The 19,597-nt window shown below is 50.1% G+C and overlaps 1 protein-coding gene across 7 annotated transcripts in view; it reads left to right on the forward strand.

The window, feature by feature from the left end:
• The window catches only part of RYR3 (ryanodine receptor 3), a 1,751,462-nt gene that overhangs the window by 896,812 nt on the left and 835,053 nt on the right, over positions 1 to 19,597 (forward strand). For all 7 annotated transcript variants that reach the window (XM_069638568.1, XM_069638566.1, XM_069638573.1 and 4 more), the window contains 2 exons: positions 4,606 to 4,708; positions 9,736 to 9,873. In XM_069638568.1, coding sequence (XP_069494669.1) covers positions 4,606 to 4,708; positions 9,736 to 9,873 — 241 coding nt within the window. The remainder of the gene's footprint in view (positions 1 to 4,605; positions 4,709 to 9,735; positions 9,874 to 19,597) is intronic.

Consider the following 19,597-nt stretch of genomic DNA (forward strand, 5'->3'; position numbering starts at 1 on the left):
GTTTAAGTAGAAAATGCTCCAGCTCTTCCAGAAGGTTGCAGTGGGTACGGCTTCGATGCCGCAGGCGAGTGAGGCACCAGTTGCATCCGGATGTTCCCCTGCCAAGGTGACCACATCATGTCTTACGTCCTTGACCACGATTACTGTGAAGCCAATACCAGTGCCGGTGGCCCTTGAGGCACCGGCAGCAAGAGGCCTCCCTGGAATGATCCCATCGATGTCGGTGGTCGAGCATTGTTTTGTCCCCGAGTCTCGATTTATGTTCTTCGACTCCATGATTTTGATTTACAAAGAGTAGGGGGATCAGGTCCCTTTTGGCTTGGAGCCATTGAGCAGGTTGTTGGGGCCTCCAATGTTTTCATGGATGAGGCAGATTTGCTGGCCCTGGGTGAAGGTCTGTATGAGGCAAGTGGGCTTCACACCTCTCCTGGGCTGGATTTGCAACAGGCATCCCCCTATAGTGAACCCAATGCCTAATTCAGGAACACTGTCAAGGAGGGGGGTGTCAAGCACTGCCAATGGGCCTGGAGACTGTAGATTGTATAGGCCGTCCCATGGGGACGTCCACAGTACCGCAGAGGTTGGCTTACCTCCACAGTACAGGGTTCTCACCAATCCAAGCTCCGGGACATAGCGTTTGATGGTGAGCACCTGTTTGGTCCGAAGGCCGACAAGTCTTGGTAGAAACATAAGGACTCCAAGTTAGCTGCTAAGTCACTGGGTCTAGCTGTGCAGCAGCCAAACAAGCAATCCTTCAGCTTCTCCTCTAGAGGTAGCTGTTAGAGGCAGTATGTCCTGTTTGGAAATAAGGCACAGCTCCACAAGCCAGGCCAGGGCAGAGGCATTTCTCGCATCCTGGATGGGCCCCTCTGCCCCATCCAGGATGCGAGAAATGCCCCTGCCCTTGTAGACTGGGGCCAGCAGACTGGGGCAGCAGTGGAAAAGGGCAACGGCACCCGCTAAGCTGCTTTGAGTTCTCCCCACGTTTCCCCGGCTGGAGGGAGATTCTCTGAGTATTGGGACAGGTGGAAGGAGGTTACTTCTGACACCTGGACATTGCAGCTCATCAGATGGGTTTACTGTCTGCCTTTTCTAAAAAAAGCCCCCCAGACAGACCAGCCCCACTTCCCAAGCAACTGGAATAGGAGCTAAGGATGAACTGAGAGCTTTGTTGTTGAACGGTCCAGTGGAGGAGGTGCCACCCAAGGAGAGAAGGTCAGGCTGGTATTCTCTATGCTTTCTGGTATCCAAGAAAGGAGGAGGACTCTGTCCCATCTTGGACCTCAGGGCTTTGAACAAGTTCCTGAGGAAGGAGAAGTTCAGGATGTTAATATAAATGATCTGGGCACTGCGGCTCCAGGACTGCTTGGTGTCACTGGACCTTCAGGAAATGTATATCCATGTGCTGATACATCAGAAGCACAGCTGTTTCCTGAGATTTGTCATGAAAGATACTTTCAATTCAAAGTGCTCCCTTTTGACTTAACCTCCACTCCCAATGTTTTCACCAAGCTGATGCCGGTGATGGCGTCTCACATGGGAGATCCGGCGTCCATGTATTACCTTACCAGGATGACTGGCTGATCAGAGGAAAGTCTCCGGAGCAGGTATCGACGCAGCTCAAGGAAACCTGTTCACTGCTTCACAGTTTGGGCTTCTCCCTGAACTTACAGATGTCCCATGTCACACCAACTCAGAGGCTCCAATTTATTGGGGCCATCAGGCCACCCCGGCAGAGGAGAGAGTCGCCAGTCTCAGACAGATGGTCGATCTTTTCCACAGCCACAACAGCTTACCAGATGCTTCCTTCCTCCCCCTTTTAGGCCTCAAGGCCTGCTTCATATTTCTGGTGCCAGAAGTCAGGTTGTGGATGCGATCCCTCCACTGGCTTTTGAGGGGCCACTGGTCCCAGTACTTCAGCAACATGAAGGACATCCTCAGGGTGTTCAAGTCAGTGGCAAACCACCACTCATGCTGGGCCAGCCGGGCCTGCATGCTGGCAGGTGTACTCTTTTGGCCACCGTGGCCCCAGGCCTAAGTGGTCACGGATGCGTCCCTGAAGGGCTGAGCGCTCCCTGCAGGGTTCTACAGGTGAACGGCCTTTGGTCCAAGTGGAACAGCGGTGGCAAATCAACAGGCTGGAATTGCGAACAATCAGGCTAGCACTGATGGCTTTTGCACCTTCCATCAAGGGGAAATATGTTCTGATTCTAATGGGACAACACAGTGGCCATGCATTACCTCAAGAAGCAAAGGGGTGTGCAATCCCTGCCTCTATGCAGGCAGGCCTTGCAACTGTGCTTCTGTTTGCTGGAGAATGGGATCTCAGCTCCTGCAACCCATCTAGCAGGAGCAGAGAACGGGCTGGCCAAATGGATTCTTCCAGATCACCAACTCTACCCATCACCTGTAGAGTCCCACAAGGATCCAGCCTGTACCCTGTGATCTTCAATCCTTACATGGAACCCTGCGCAACCCTCCTCGCTCCACACAACATTCACATCCACCAGTACGCAGATGACATGCAGATCTACCTCAAGGTATCCTCCTCCGAAGACATCCACAGGCTAAAGGCCTGCCTCACATTGATGCAGTCCTTGGTGTCCAGTGCTTGCCTGAAGCTCACCCCCTTCCAGGCTGAATTCCTACTGCTAACCAACAACACCAAACACCCTGACATCCAGTCCTTGCTCTCTGCTATGTACCTCAAGGGCTTTGTACCCCAGCTGGCCGCCTGTGCCAAGTCCCTTGGGTTCAACATTGACAGACACCTCACGTTCAAACAGCACATAGCAAGGAAGACACAAACCGCTTGTTAGCAACTTTCACTCCTGCGGAAAGTGAAGCCTTTCATCCAGAAAACAACTTCAGATCCGCTGTCCAAGCCTTGGTCCCCTTCCACCTGGATGGTGGCAGAGCCCTTTTGGGAGGTCTTCACAAATTCAACCACATCACCCTAACCCTCATCGAACTGTACTGGCTCCCAATGTAAGCCTGTATCAGCCTCAAATCCTGTTGCATCTTTTACAAGGCTGTCATCCTGAAGTCCCGAAGCTACGTCACTGAGAAACTCAGCATCTCCGGAGGCATGCGATCCACCAGAAGTAAGCAAATGTGCAGGCTTGAACTCTGATGGTCCAAGAAGGATAGAACCAGAAGACAGGCCTTCTCTGTCTACACTCCAAGACTCTGGTATGTGTCCCGCGTCAACATCAGACTTACCCCCATCGCGCCAACAGTTCGGAACCAGCTCAAGACGTTCCTCTTCAAGGAATGGCTCCTCGCTAACATCTAGGTCCACACACCCTGCATTGCCCACCCTACCTGAGACCTAGTGACTTGCTTCCCAATCCCCTGGCTGCCTGTAGATCCATTGTTGATGATTGCCCACCCTCTCCCTCCCGCCGGCTTCCTTTGTCTCTGCTTCCCTCACTGCAAATGTGTGGTTGCAGTCTTGGTGCATCTTTTGTTAGCAGCTTTTTGAAGCTAATGTATTGGCTGGGAATAAGAGTGGGTCGTCGAGTAGGAGTAACACCTTCAACATAAAGTAAACTTCATCCATTTAAAACTGCTCAGGTATTCCACGAGCTAATGAATTGCTGCCAAACGCGCAATGTGGCTGCGCGTCTTCACATCTGTGCATTCCCATCTGTATGCATCTGTGCATGCGCCTTTTCTGATGAGGGGCAATCCCCTATACTCCCACTTTACATCTGTATGCATCTGTGCATGCGGCTTTTCTGATGAGGGGCAAGCCCCTATACTGCCACTTTACATCTGTATGCATCTGTGCATGCGGCTTTTCTGATGAGGGGCAAGCCCCTATACTCCCACTTTACATCTGTATGCATCTGTGCATGCGGCTTTTCTGATGAGGGGCAAGCCCCTATACTGCCACTTTACATCTGTATGCATCTGTGCATGCGGCTTTTCTGATGAGGGGCAAGCCCCTATAGTCCCACTTTTTATTTTGTATGTACCTCATCGCCTTTTTTAAGAATCTGGTTTGCTTGCTCCCCCAAAAATGAGCAAAACCGAAGTAAATACATAGGCCCTCATTAGGACCCAGGCGTTAAGGGGTTTACGGCGCCGTAAACGGTGCCGACCCTTAACGCCTGATTCCAAGGTCCCTTTGCGGGATGGTGATTTTAACGCCTGCTTTTTGCAGGCGTTAAAACCCATGCCGCAAAGGGACCTTAGTGCTAATTACGCCACCGTAATTTACGGTGGCGTAATTAGCGCCTTTCCCCATTCCCATTATGCCCTATGGGGCAAAAATGGGAATGGGGAAGGGTAAAATGGGAAATGGGGATTTACCGCCCCACTCACCTTGGAATGGGGCGGTAAATCCGCCAACCACCATGGCGTGAACATAGTTTACGCCATGGTGGTAAGGGTACGACCCAGGCGGTAACTTACCGCCTGGGTCGTAATGAGGCCCATAGATGCCAATGTTTACCTGCAAATGCAAAACGATGCAAAGGCATTGAGGTAGCGCCTGCCACCTATTTGACTGTATGTAAAGTAGATATGCATTAAAACAAGAGGCGCACAATGTGCTCTAGCCGGTGTTTGCCAACGTCTTTCTTTTCTGCCCAAACACAGATAAACATGTTGCTGAACTTTCAACTGCAAGACGACTGTCCATGCCCAGATGAGATCCGGGGGGAGCTGTACGAGTTCCACGAGGACCTTCTTATTCACTGCGGTGAGTCGCAGCAGGGTCACGCGAGACACAGGCGTTCGGAGGGCGTTGCTGCGAGTTTACACTGAGGCTGTGCATGACCACGTGATAGCTGACTGCTTACGTTCCCTTTCAGTATTTAACAAGAACAACGTTTAGAAATAGGTAATCCATGCCCTCTAGTGTTTAGAAAAGGAACTGCGCAATAGATCTAGGACTCGCTGCTTCTGCATTAGGGTCAGAGGTTATGACTCACATTTGTGAGAAGTTTAGAAGCAGATTCCAACATCTTCCTTCTTCCAGTTACTATAAGGATTTTAGGCTGAGTTTCTGGGAGGCGTGGTCCTATCTCAGGGCCTTAGGTAATGAAGAGGACAAATGAAGCCATTTCACACACGGTACCCTCAAAGTGTTTCCCTATAATACATAGGATTTGTATTGCATTTCTACCTGAGTTTTTCTTTGAAACTTTATTTATACCTAGGCCATTTCAGCTAACACACACATGCCACGGATGCAGCCTGTAGAGATCCCTTAAAATTCACCTCCAGTCCGTAACCACTGAGCAATGCACTGTGGGTATGCAAATTAGCTCCAAAGCATGATGTTTCTTCCTGGAAAACTGTCTTTGGGCCTCATTACAACTCAGGCGGTAAGGGTTTTACGGCGGCGTAAACAGCGCCGACCCTTACCGCCTGAGTACGAGGTCCCTTAGCGCCATGGCGGACTTAACACCTGCTTTTAGCAGGTGTTAAAATCCATGGCGCTAAGGGACCATGGAGTTAATTACGCCACCGTAATTTACGGTGGCGTAATTAACGCCTTCCCCACTCCCATTATGCCCTATGGGGCAAAATGGGAATGGGGAAGGGAAAATGGGAAAATGGGGATTTACCGCTCCGCCAAGGTTGGAATGGGGCGGTAAGTCCGCCTACCACCATGGCGTAAACGTAGTTTACGCCATGGTGGTAAAGTCACGGCCCAGGCGGTAACTTACCGCCTGGGTCGTAATGAGGCCCTTTGTCTTATGGGGCAGTGCTATTTTATACAAGGCTCTTTCAACCAAAGACAACTAGCTCTTCGGGATGCAGGCGAGCACATACACATATTAAGGTTAAGAGAAGGGACACTTGCTATCAGAAGGAGAAACATGCTTCAACTCTCCATTGAAATGCATTGCACAGAAGGGGTTTTCATACAAAAGATTTATTGAAAGTGTCTCGCACATTCCTTAAAATCAGAATTTTGCATGCTAAAAAACGGCAGGCTTAGTTATCGGTAATTTGTGAGCGCAATCCTAGGGTGCACCTTTACATGTAAACCAGCGCGGATAATAGTAAAATGTGTAATACATAATGCACATCGAGAAAACTTGAATCTTTTGCGTGACAAGTCGTCAGCTTTGCGTGAATGATGCAACGCCCCCCCCCACCCTCTCCGTGGTCAGCAAAGCCCTCATACGCGTTTTCAGAGCAAACACAGAGCTGGAGCCTAAATACATTGTATGACTTTACCACAGTAAGGTAGTGATGAAAGATGGCGTCATCGGCCTTTGCTGGTGTCAACGTAGTCACGGGCAAACCCCAGGATTGGCTAAATCACAATGGCACCTATGGAGTTCACCAGGGGTGTTGCTTGTTCTGTAAAAGATCCGGGGCTACGCTAATGTCGGGTTTGTCGGGACTCGGGGCTAGCTAGCCTTTTGGTTATTGCCCCATAGCTTCTATCCGAGGCTACAACCAAAAGACCCAGGGCTATAGCCCCCCCAGTTCCCTTCTAGAAATGCCTCTGGAGCTCACCTAATGTAGGTGTCATTGGAAAGCCCAATTAGTGGTGGAATGGGTGAGTCCTGTTATATTTACTGTCCTCTCTGAGCTGTGGGCTCTGTAGGCACCAAGACACACGGCTGGAGTGAATCAGAAGCATTATACATGCGCGCCTACTGCCACCTGGTGCATTTTCTAGTGTAATGCAGGCTTCGTCAATGTTCATGTCCCAGCACTCACACAAATAGACTAAGGGCCTCATTACAACCTTGGTGCTAAGTGCACCAACTTAACCACCATGGTGTAAACTCCGTTTACACCATGGTGGATGGCGGATTTACCGCCCCATTCCAAGGTGAGTGGGGCGGTAAATCCCCATTTCCCATTTTCCCTTCCCCATTCCCATTTTTGTCCCATAGGGCATAATGGGAGTGGGGAAGGCGCTAATTACGCCACCGTAAATTACGGCGGCGTAATTAGCACCATGGCAGGTTAGCGCCATGGATTTTAACGCCTGCTAAAAGCAGGCGTTAAAATCAGAATCAGGCGTTAAGGGTTAACGGTGGCGTTAACCCTTAACGCCTGAGTTGTAATGAGGCCCTAAGTGCCTCAGTGCCTCATTACACGGATGGTGGTGGACCAAGGTGCTACTAGCACCTTGGTCCATGCAGGTAAAATACCGGCACCGCCTTGGTGGAAAGGGGAATTACCGCCCTATTCCAAGGTTGGTGGGGCGGTAATTCCCCCTTCCCCCATTGCTCTTCCCCATTCCCATTTTTGCCCCGTAGGTCATAATAAGAATGGGGAAGGTGCTAATTACGGCACCGCAAATTGCGGTACCGTAATTAGCTCCCTGGTCCCTTCGCGGGTTGGTTTTTAACGCCTGCAAAAAGCAGGCGTTAAATTCTCCAACCCGCAAAGGGACCTCGTAGTAAGGCGGTCAGCGTTTACCGGTACCGGTAAAATACCATTACTGGTAAACCCTTACCGCCTACCGTGTAATGAGGCCCTATTCTCTAATACAGAGGCCATCCATCACGCTACAAATGTAACGTTAGCTCACACTAGACCACTTCACAAGAACCACGTTAGCTATAGCATAGATGTGAGCTTCCTAATATTCCAAATGAGTGCTGTGGCAAGCAGTCTAAGTGGCAGAGGTCTGAGCGGAAAATGAGTGCGTGGGTGCACGGAAATTGCTCCGCCTTACAAGGGCCCCCTGGGTCATGCAAAGCACGCCTCAATACCATTTCACTGGCCACACCCATGTGTACAATCCTCTCCTATCCCCTTGCAGACACGGTGCAACTGGAGTTAGTCACCTTGCACGCGCCGTTTAAACCACCAACTATTGGCATGACCAAAACACACCATGTTCCATCTGTGTCTTCTGCCAGATGCCTGCGCCCCCTGCTGCTCCTGTACCACCGGAATACCTGGCTCCTAGCAATAACAGTGCCCGCCTGAATAACGCAATGGGCATTTAGGTAATGGTCCCTCTGGGCTGCTGAGAGACTGAGGAAACCTCAGAGACCCCACGCCCAGACAGCCCGCCTCCACTTTTTGCGCCCAGAAGTGCTGCGACTGCTCAACCTCCAACGCCCTTAAACTATTGTGCTGTCGCCCGATCAAGCACGTGTGTATCCCTCGTGATCTCTCACAGAGCCGCCCCGATACCTCACCATCATGCTCCAACTCTATGAGCTGCCCATCACTCGGGCTGAGTCAGCTGACATTACAACCCCGGCGTTAAGGGTTAACGACGGTGATAACCCTTAACACCGGATTCCCACTTTAACGCCTGCTTTTGGCAGGCGTTAAAGACCATGGCGCTAACCCGCCATGGTGCTAATTACGCCGCCGTAATTTACGGCGGCGTAATTAGCGCCTTCCCCACTCCCATTATGCCCTATGGGGCAAAAATGGGAATGGGGAAGGGAAAATGGGAAATGGGGATTTACCGCCCCACTCACCTTGTAATGGGGCGGTAAATCCGCCATCCACCATGGTGTAAACGTAGTTTACACCATGGTGGTAAAGTTGGTGCACTTAGCACCAAGGTTGTAATGACCTCTATAGATTGCAAGGCCCAGCGGAAGATCTCTCCGGCATCTCTCCCTTTGGAACTACCAAATCTCCGCCTCCCTCAGGCTTCCTGCAACAATGAAAGTGACTTGTTCCATCCTTCCCACCGCAGCATAGCCCTGTGCCGGGGGATAGAGGGGGGCGGAGGGGAGAGAGGGGCTGGGGTGACCCAGGAGTGATGCAGGCTCCAGAGGGCGTACACTGAGGACCCGCTGGGCTCCCCATTCCGTCCCCAGCTCTGCTGTAGCCCCATTATTCTGCCCATGGATCGTTTTAAAAAAGGCCAGACGCGAGAGCTGGTTCACTGGAAGATGGCACCCAGCACCGGGGACACGTGCGGACCCCAGCTCTTATGCGGACGGGTCATTCTGTGTCTCAGACACCCGACATCCTGCGGTAGAGTAGAGGAGGTGTCACTGCAGTGCTGGCTGCCCGTCTATTCACAGCAGGAATTGAGCCAGGATCACAGCCAGCTCCATTCGCATGCCAGCCACACACATCTAATGGACTGCACTACTCACAGGCAGCCGTGCATGGAAATAAAAGCGCGTGGGAAGCAGGTGTCTGTGTGGGGGTCAGGGGTGACGTGAGAGGGGCAGAACGTCTTGGGCTGCAGTGCCGTGAGAAGTGAGGCTGATGGCTGTTGGGGGTAGTAGATGTGCAGGTCGAGGCCTAGCAGGGGTAGGTGAGTACGAGTGAGGAAACCGTGAAAGCAGAGCAGGGAGAGCGGGCAAGGCAGAGGTCTGAGAGGAGGAGGCAGAAGAGGGAGACATCAGAGAACAGGTGATGGAGGGAGGTGTGAGCTAAGCTGCAGACGGGCAATTGAGAGCCGTGGCGGATGAGGGCTCAGTGAAAGCAAAGGCGGGGGAGGGAAACATGAAAATAGAAGTGGAATTCGGAGAAGAGGTGAGGGAGCAAGCAGTGCAAACCGGGGGAAAAGAAGAACATCCAAGAGGAGAGGGGGACAACAAAAAACAGAACAGAGGAGATGGCTTAGGCCTTAGGAAGAGATGCTGACAATGAAGAGTTCATCATTGCGCGTTGCGTGTCCCACCACTGGCCCCGGTACACATAGGTAGTGCACATTTTGCGATGAGTGACGTTTGTTGCAATTCCATCTTTTTCCAGTAGGGAAGGGGTTTGGTGCACTATGCCTCTGCAAAGATGCCCTCTTAAGGTTTCTTTTTGTTTTCCCTCTAGGCATTCCACTGGAGGAAGAAGAGGAAGAAGAGGAGGATACCTCTTGGACTGGCCGACTCCGGGCACTGGTGTACAAAATCAAGGGCCCACCCCGGACCGAAGAGAAGGACCCCGCAGAGGAGGAAGAGCCGGCCCCCAGTAAGTCTCACCTGTTCTTGTCACGGCACTAGGCCAGAGCAGGACACGAGCTGCCACCATGCATCCTACAGTGGCAAGAGCATATGCAAGAGCCATATGTGAGCAAGAGGGTCTTGTCCTAGCTAGGCAACCAGGAAAGAACAGCCATTTTGGGGGTTCTGAATGCTGCTTGCACCAGTGTTTTTTTTATATGCCTCTCTTTAATTTTCCAAAACAAGTTGGAAAGTAGTGCTGGCATTATGAAACAGCAAACAGTACTAGAGTGACAGGCTTCAGTACCCCCTCACCCCCTGGAACTCAAAATAGGATCCCGCTGCTTTAGAGCACCATTGCTTCTTTGGTAGTCTGCACTACGTATTGCACTGGACGTTACCTAATCCAAATGGGCACAGTGAGATCAGAGGTTGGCAGATGCAGATGGAATGGGGAGAATGCCTGCATGATGGCTTTAGAGGCACCTATCTGGAAATGCGCAGAATGTCCCTATCATGTAGTCTGTGTGTGATGCTCAATCGGTGGTGGTGTAAATCCACGAGGCTTTGTACCGTGCTGCCCTAACTGCCCCAGTGTGGCTATGCATCGCTTCCATAACCCCACAGAGCCCTTAATGCCAAAGCGTAATCCTCTGTGGTCTGTTCTAATAGCTCAAAGAAAACCTCAGAAGAAAGGAACACCTCATTAGAGTGTCAGTTAGCACCGGCCCCTGCCTCCTTATGGTTTATCCACTGGCTAGCCCTCTCCCCAGCCAGAGCTTGGCATCCAGCTCTAATTTAATACTTCGCCGCGAGAGTCAGATTCCAATAACCTTGGGCACTTAGTAGAAGAAATAGCTGCTTGTTTATAGCACCCAAGTGGGAAGGGCCACCTGCTACATTATCCGCGGCATGTGCAGAGTTAGCTGGGACGCCACACAGCGAGTTTATAAATACTCTCAGTGAACGTGGGGCTGCCCTTTCATTACGTACTGTATGTTAAGACCGCGGGACCCCTCCCTCTGAACCTCTCTGGCAACTGGACAGACGATGCCCGTGTGTGCAATTGGAATAACGGTCCTAACATAAATACATAGGAAAGATTCAGGAGAGTGAATGTAGTTCTATTCTTGAAAACAAATTTGGGGAGTAAGTAGAGGTTGTAATGCGGCCTCAGGAAGGGACATGTGCAGACCAGATGGGTCTGGTTGTCTTTTCACCCTCCACTCTGCAAGTTGTGCTGAAATCCCCTGCCTTGTTTTGGGGACTTCTAATGAGGTGATTTAGGAGGCTGGTTGCCTTCCTCATCCAGTAGCTTATGCGCCTAGAAACACCTGTGTACATGCGCGTTATACATGCCATATCATATCATGTGCCCGTGCATGATATGGGGAGAATCCCTGGTCACCCCCACTTAGTCCCCTCCAGAGAGCAAGGGGCCATCACATGTGCCAACAGCTTTCCATCCGTTTGGCACCGAGACATTTGGACATGAAGGCTCAACAAATATTCCCCAACATGCTTTACCAATCGTCGTCCAGTAAATGTCATGAGCGAAGAGAGACACATTTGCATTTCATTGGATTGCATTTTCCCCACAGATTTCTCATCAGACAGATATCCATTCCAGTGTCAGCTCTTCTGAAACCTTTTTGACAGGGAACGTTTTATGACGCAATATCAACCATCGACTCCTCGTGACTTGACTGTGCCACTTGGTGGCTCGGGACATGATGTCGGGCAAATATTTGCTACGTCACTATGCCCCTGTACCTCAGTTCCTTTTTTCCACACGCTCAGCATGCTGCTATTCAGAACGTTTCTCATGAGAGAACATTTCAATTTGACAATTAGTCAAACTTACGATCGACTTTCGTCGATAAGTCGGGCCATAAGGCTTCAGGCTTTAAGCGTTGCAAGAGCTGAAACTCTAAGATGATGATCACCGACCCGTCTGGCATCTGCATGTGGTATCTAGGAAAAGATCACGAAATCGAATAATGCGGCTCGTTTCAGGAAATTAGTCCAAAGTCCCTTAGGGAATGATCGGCTAAATTAGAGCTCGGGCAGCCTCTGTCGAAGTCCACAGCTTGTTCGACTGTCAGGTTGTAGGTAAGGTTGTCAGGACAAGAGACTGAAGGCCTCATGCCCCGAAAAGGAGGATAGGCATCATGAGAAAGCGAAGAAGCGTTTGCACCCCCAAAGCCATTCATTCTCCTCATCCTCCCATAAGAAAAAACAACACCATCGATGCAGGCACAACTTCAATTCATTGGAGGATCGCAGTAAGGTCTGCCCAACCCCGGGTGTGTCAAAGGAGGAGGGGAAGGCATTCAAGGATCAAATGATCCAGATGCTTAAGATGCCTGCGCCAGGTACTACTCTGGTCTCAAGCTGCAGGCCAATACAGCACCAGATGTGCCCAGAGGTTCCGGCGCCAAGGTGGCCAAGTCTGGTCCTATGCCCTCGTGCTCGACCACGATGACAGCAAAGCCAGCCCTAGCGCCAAAAGGCCTGAGGCACTGGTGCTGATAGGGTAAATAAAGGGGTAGACCTGCACTCAAGTCCCTGATCCTTCAGGTGTGCTATACAGATATCCAAAATTGGATCAGTAGAATGGGACGGCACTAACTAAATTTCAATACACATCAAATTTTATTCAGTAAACTCATGACAAGGAAAATTCATCCTAATATCATAAAAATCGATAAAAGAGCAGTCAATTCATACCATCAATCATAACCACATACAGGACTCATTCAGACATTCAAATATAAAAACACCCAGTTGTTTAGTACATCAATAAGCATTGGAAATATTGGTGCTGATAGCCTGATGGGAACGACGCCGTCAACATCTTTACCAATAGTCAAACATTCCTTTTCCCCCAAATTCCAATCAATGTTTTTTGACTCAATGCGGTCGATTTATGATGATGAAGGGGACCAAGTACTTTTTAGCTTTGAGCCTATGGGTGGGATGTCTGGAGGAGATGATTTGTTCTCTGATCAAGCGTATTTGCTTGTTGTAGCCAAAGGGCTCCATGATGTAAGTGGGTTGGACCTGAGTCCTGATCCAGATCAGGCTTCCCCTTATGGCCACCCTAATGCACAGTACATAAGGATTGTAGAGGCCTTGGGTCTAGGCACACCAGCAAAACCCCTGTCAGCCTATGATCTGACAGACATTTTAGAGAATTGGCCTCAAACCGAAAGGGCATTTCCTTTTAATGCGGCTACCTCCGACCCCATTGCAGCATTGTGGCTGCAGCGCTGCTCCACACCAGCTTTGGATACAGAGCATACAAAGAAATACAAGGCATCTAGGGAGGATTGACCTTTTCTGTCTTCCCACCCCACAGCTGAAGGCCTAGTGGTACAACCCACCACAGTAAGCTCTAGGCCATCCATGTCTACCTCTAACCTGCCTACAGACAAGGAATTCAAAAAGACGGAGGCCCTGGTCAAGAAGTCTTTCGCCTCGGGTAGCATGGCTCTGAAGGCAGTCAATGCATCATGCACATTCGCTAAGTACTCTCACAGGCTGTGGAGACTCATGGCAGAAGCTGTGGAGTACATCCTGGCTGGTAAAATGAGGGATGGTTTTATGCAGACCATTGATGATGGCAAGCAGGTGGCATGCCAAGCACTACAATCAAGTCTGAACACTGCAGATTGTGTGGGCTGTGCAATGGGGATATCTACTGTGCTAAGGCAGGTCAGCCTACCTTCACAGTTCAGGATTCTAACTGAATGTCCATGCAAAACCTCTGGAAATAGCCTTCGACAGTGAGCACCTGTTCAGCCCGAAGGACAATGAATCCATGGGTACATTCTAAATTGGCTGCCAAGTCGCTGGGTTTAGCTGTGCAGCAACCTGAAAAGCAATGTTTTGGCTTCTCCTCTAGGGGAAGAGGCAACAGGAGGTACATTCCGTTTGGTAAGAGGGCACAGCTTCTGCAAGCCAGGCAAGGGAAGAGGCATTTCTCGCATCGCTGATGAGGTAGAGGGACCTCTAGGAACCAGCAAACTGCAGCAGCAGCAGCAGAGGCAGTGGCACCCACTAAGATGCTTTGAGTTCTCTCCTCATGTTCCCCGGTTGGAGGGAGAATTTCCAAGCAGGTCAGGTGGAAGGAGATAACCTCTGACACCTGTGCCTTGCAGCTTGTCGAATAGGGGTACTGTCTACCATTTTTAAGAAAACCTCCAGAAAGAACTCCCCCCTCAACAACAACCAGAACAGGAGTTCCAGGAGGAAATGAGGGCCCTGTTATTGAAGGGTGCCGTGGAAGAGGTTCCACCCGAGCAGAGAGGATCAGGTTGGAACTCTCTTTATTTTCTGGTACGCAGTGTTGGTGGCACACCTCATGAGATTTGGTGTTCACGTATTCGCATAGCTCGACAACTAGCTGATCTGAGGAAGGTCTCCAAAGCAGGTATCAGCTCAGCTCAAAGAAATCTGCTCTCTGCTTCATGGTTTGGGCTTCTCCCTGAATTTCCAGAAGTCCCACATAACACCAACGCAGACGCTCCAATTTAACAGAGCAGTCCTGGACACTCGGGTGGGGAAGGCATTTCCCCCCGCAAAAAAAGAGTCACCAGTGGCAGGCAAATGGTCAAGCTTTTCCAGAACCACAACAGTCTACCAATGGCTTCCTTGCTCTGCCTCTTAGGTCTAATGGCTTCCTGCATTTTTCTGGTGCCAGAAGCCAAATTGCAGATGTGATCCCTGCAGTGGCTTTTGAGGAATCAATGGTCCCAACACTTTGATACCATGAAGGACATTCTCAGAATGTCTAGGTTGATGGCCAGCAACCTCTCTTCATGGGCCAGCAGGGAGAACATGATGACGGGGCAACCCTTTTGGCCTCCGTGGCCCCAAGCCCAGGTGATCACAAATGCGTCTTTGAAGGGTTCTGGCGCTCACTGCGGGGACCTGCAGGTGAGCAGCCTTTGGTAACCAATGGAATGCTGGTGGCATATCAAGAGGCTGGAGTTGTGGGCGATCAGGTTGGCCCTGATGGCTATTGTGCCCTCATTCAAGGGGAAACACATACCTTTTCTAACAGACAACACAGTAGCCATGCACTTCCTCAACAAACAAGGCATTGTTCAGTCTCTGCCCCTGTGCAGGAAGGTGCTGCTGATATGATCCTGGTTGCTGGAGAACCGGATCTCTGTTTCAGCTGTACATCTAGCAGTAATTGAGAACAGGCTGGCAGACACTCTGAGCAGGCAGAGCATGGCCTCACATGAGTGGGAAGTGTGCCAGAAGGATCACAGAGATCTTCGCTCAGTGGGCTACCCCGACAGTGGATCTGTTTGCCACGAAGTGCAAACAGTTTTTCTCGAGGGAAGTCCCAGAGAAGGGTCCACTGGGGGGCGCGTTCTTGGTGGAGTGGATCTTCATCCTCCTCTATGCTTTCCCTCCAATACCTGTAATTCCATGGGTTCTCAGGCGGATGAGGAGGTTTGAAGTCCCCATGATCTTGATCACCCGGGATTGGGCGAGGAGAACATGGTACTCGGAACTTGTAGACTTGACCATCTGCCCACCTCTCGGGTTGCCTCAACGGCCAAACCTCCTATCCCAGTTGGAAGATTGGGGGCTTCACCTGAGCCCACAATCCCTCATCCTAAGTGCAGGGCTCTTGAGAGGATGAGATATGATGTCTGGGACCTATCAGAAGAAGTACTTGAGGTGTTACTGGCTGCATGCGAACCATCTACTAGATCTTTGTACGCGTGCAGATGTGAGGCGTGGTGTAGGGAACACAGAACAGACCTTATGGCATGTCCCACCACTACAGTGATGGAGTTCCTTCTGTCCCTGACCTCTTCAGGCCTTCAGATAGGCACAGTCAAGGGCTGCTTGGCAGCGTTGTCTTCGTTCAAAAAGTCTCCAGATCAAGAATTCTTATTCACGATCCCGATTATGACCCAATTCCTGAAAGGCCTTGTAAATAGTTTTCCGCCTACTCTGTTTTTAGTTCTGGTCTGGTACTTAAACCTGTTGTTAACATTCTTGATGGGGGCTCCATTTGAGCCCATGCATTCATGTCCTATCAAGCTACTTACCCTGAAAACAACTTACCTGGTGGATATCCCGTCTCCTTAAAGTGGTCTCTGATTCCCATGTGCCCCAGAGCATTGATTTGCCAGCGTTTTATCTCCCTCCACATCCTTCAAAGGATGAAGAGAGGTTGCACAGGCTGCACCCTAAGAGGGCACTCACCTTTTTTTGTAGCTAGAACAGAAGAATTTAGGCACTACTATCACTCCTTGTGGCTTTTTATCTGTTCGTGAAGGCTCTAGCTGTGTCCAAGCAGACAATCCCTCGGTGGATAACCCTCTACTTTGAACAGTGTTATCAGTGAGCAGGTAAATATCTGCTACCAGGCACCAGGGCACACTCCACCAGGGCTATGACAGCTCCCTCCGTACTGCAGAAGAGTGTGCCAGTAAAGGAAATATGTTTAGCAGCAACATGGTCCTCGTTCCACACGTTCACCAAGCATTACTGTTTGGCTGTGGCATGTGGTATGGACACTCAATTTGGCAGAGCAGTGTTTCAGAGCTTCCTTGTCTGAGGGCTTTCATCCCGTTTCTGCACTCTGTATTGCTCTGGGAGTCTAACTGATGAGGAATCTGTGGGAGAATTCAATCCAATGAAGGTGAAATTACTTACTGGTAATGTTCTTTCTATGGATTATTCTCCCGCAGATTTCTCATCACCCTCCCATCTGGCCCCCTATGAAACTGGTCTGCTGTATATATTTGGTTGTCCTCTTCCAATGGGACGAGGATATGATGCTTAGGTATTAGGCACAGTTTGATGCATTGCTTTATTAGTACTGTCAGTTTGTGACTTCCAATACAGGCTGGTAAGGCTATTTTCAAGCCAAATTCGAAGGATTCTTCCTCCGCAGCTCCTGAGCTTGGCAGAAGAAAGGTTGGGAAGGTACAGGGACGTAATATAAATGCGGCAATGTCACGTACGGAGCAGGTGAGTGGCACGGTCGAGTCAGGAGGAGCCAGTGGTCGATATTGAGTCGTACAACATCCCCTGTCAAAAAAGTTTCAGAGAAGCTGATGCTAGAATGGATATCTATCTAATGAGGAATCTGCGGGAGAAGAATACATAGAAAGACCATTACAGGCAAGTAATTTCTCCTTACACCGAGCGTACTAACCTCACTTGGGAGTGCAACGCAGACATGGCTCCACTGCAGGAGTCAGACAACTGTGTGCATTTGTAAGAACATGTGATCCCCAAATCCAATATGGCATACACAACTCTAGAAGTCCCAGTCTGCCTGCCATTCCTGGATACCGTTACAACACCTGCAATAAAAGATTCTATTAAAGTGGAAACAATCAGATACGGTAGTTCAAACTAACACCTAGGTGGAAATGCTTAAGAGAGGCCTAACTCCAGTAGAAGAAGCCACTGGATAGGAAAGCCTGCCAGGAGGATGGCAGGGTATGTGTTTGATGCAAGACGAGAGCAGAGTTTGGAGCATGTTGGTAATCTAAAGGAGAGCTGAAAGAAGGAGGCTTTAGAGAAGAGGACAAATTCCAGGAGACTGGGGGAGTGAGGGGGGGAAAGGAGAACAACGAGAGGTGGCAGGAGAGAGGATGGTGGTGGCAGGAGGAGAGAGGAAGGTGGTAGAAGAAGCTAGCAGGAGGAAAGAGGGTGCTGGCAGGAACAGGAGAATAGAAGGTTTCAAGAGAACATAATCAGCTTGTAAGAGGAGAACTGAAGGTGGTGACAAGGTGAGAGAAGAGGGGATGGCAGGAGGAAAGCAGCAGGTGGTGGCTGAAAGAAATGAACAGGTGGTGGCAGGGGGAGAACAACAGATGAACTGAAGCTGGTGGAAGAGAAGAGTCAGCAACAGAAAGCGAAGAAGCAGAACGGGAACATCAGGGACTGGGAAGTCCATTGAGAATAGGAAGGAACACGAGGGTAAACAATGTACGGGTAAGGTTAAGGCCCTGATCTGAATGTGTACAGCCAGTGGTGGCTTGTTGTTATGGGTGGGATGCGGCTCCCTCACTTGAGTACCAGGCACCACAGTCCACACTTGTGCTTTATTGGCACGGGTGACTGTGCTGCCTGCCTCAGAGCAGAGGCGCATTTTGTGTTAGTATGTGGAGCCCTTTGTGCTCCACAACAAATGTAGTGTGCAACAATGGGAGGCGGCGGGCCAGCAGAAGCCTGGCCTGCCTCCTCCCATCATTGCCCTAAAAGCTGAGTACTCTCCTGCCAATCAGTGTTTTCACACTCTGGAGAGGAGGGGCAGGCTATCTGGTCCTCTGTGTCAGTGCAGCATGTGCTAAGGGTGCGAGAAGGTGTTTTTTTTTTTATTTTGGTTTTTAAATATGTATATAAGTGTATATGTATACCAGTGTTTTTCTTTTTATGTTTGCATACATGCAAGGATTTTTTTTTTATGTATGAATGTGCTTGTATGTTGTATGAGACAATGTGTGCCTGGCTGCGTGATGTGCCCCTACATTTAGTGGGTCCCCTCCCACAGTGTGAGTAGGCCCTTAATTAGGGGCACATTGGCATTTGGACTGGACATGAAGCTCAGTAAAAATGCCATGCCCGGGTGGCTCTGCCTACAGCTTGAAGCAAAACTCCAGCTATTGTTGCAATTGGTGGTGGAGAAACAGCAACATCTGCAGATCTTGCAACGAAGACCACAGCTGATCACATCCTACACCAACAAGAGACCTGTGCAAGAATGTTGCCCCTCAGACCAGCAATGGACCGCGTGATAAATCCCTGGATGCTGTCACTTTCCCCCCTAGGGGGATCCCCTTCCCATGAGGCCAGGGTGGTGAGACTGCTACCCGATGGTCAGCAGGTGGATCTCATGGTGAAGCACGCCTCCTCTGGGGTTAATGATGACTTGGAGAGAACCTGGTAACCGCATGGCCCACCTTACCTTAACCCACCTTCCCCACCGACGCCCTACAACAACAACAACTCATAGCGTGTGCGCCGCCAACTACCTTTTACGCCTGTGGTATCAGTTCCACCAGCCTACGTGGGGCGGTACTGACGCCGCTGGGACCTTTTTTCTTTTTTTCTTCTTTCCTATCTGCCGCTTACTGTAATGATAAGCAGGGGACACCCACACAACCCCTGCTCTGCTTGGGTGTAGTAATGGGAGCCGGAATACTGTGCAGGGGACACCCACACAACCCCTGCTCTGCTTGGGTGTAGTAATGGGAGCCAGAATACTGTGCAGGGGACACCCACACAACCCCTGCTCTGCTTGGGTGTAGTAATGGGAGCCGGAATACTGTGCAGGGGACACCCACACAACCCCTGCTCTGCTTGGGTGTAGTAATGGGAGTCGGAATACTGTGCAGGGGAAAAGTCGCACTGACTCTGTGGCCTCACTTATTTTTGGCGACATTTTCGAATATTTCTGATTTTGTCACAGATGGCCTCAATAATGCACCAATTCCTAGAAAAGGTTTAACATTTTTTTATTTTGATATTTATGGAAACAGGCTCGAAGCATTAACCCTCGCTCTCTAACCTAGGGATGGGCAGTCCTGCCCTAACCCAGGAGTTCTTCAACCCCAGATTGTTACTAGAGATCGGTAACCACTACAATATGCAAGCTATATGCCTTCTTGAAAACACCTTGTCTATCTAGGCTCCCTCAGGGTACAATCTAAGGTTTCCTACTCAACACCTTCCTCAAGGTATGATTCAAAGTTTGTGCCTTCCAA

This window comes from Ambystoma mexicanum, chromosome 14 (genome assembly GCF_040938575.1).
Source record: "Ambystoma mexicanum isolate Mex_15411 chromosome 14, UKY_AmexF1_1, whole genome shotgun sequence".
NCBI lineage: Eukaryota > Metazoa > Chordata > Amphibia > Caudata > Ambystomatidae > Ambystoma > Ambystoma mexicanum.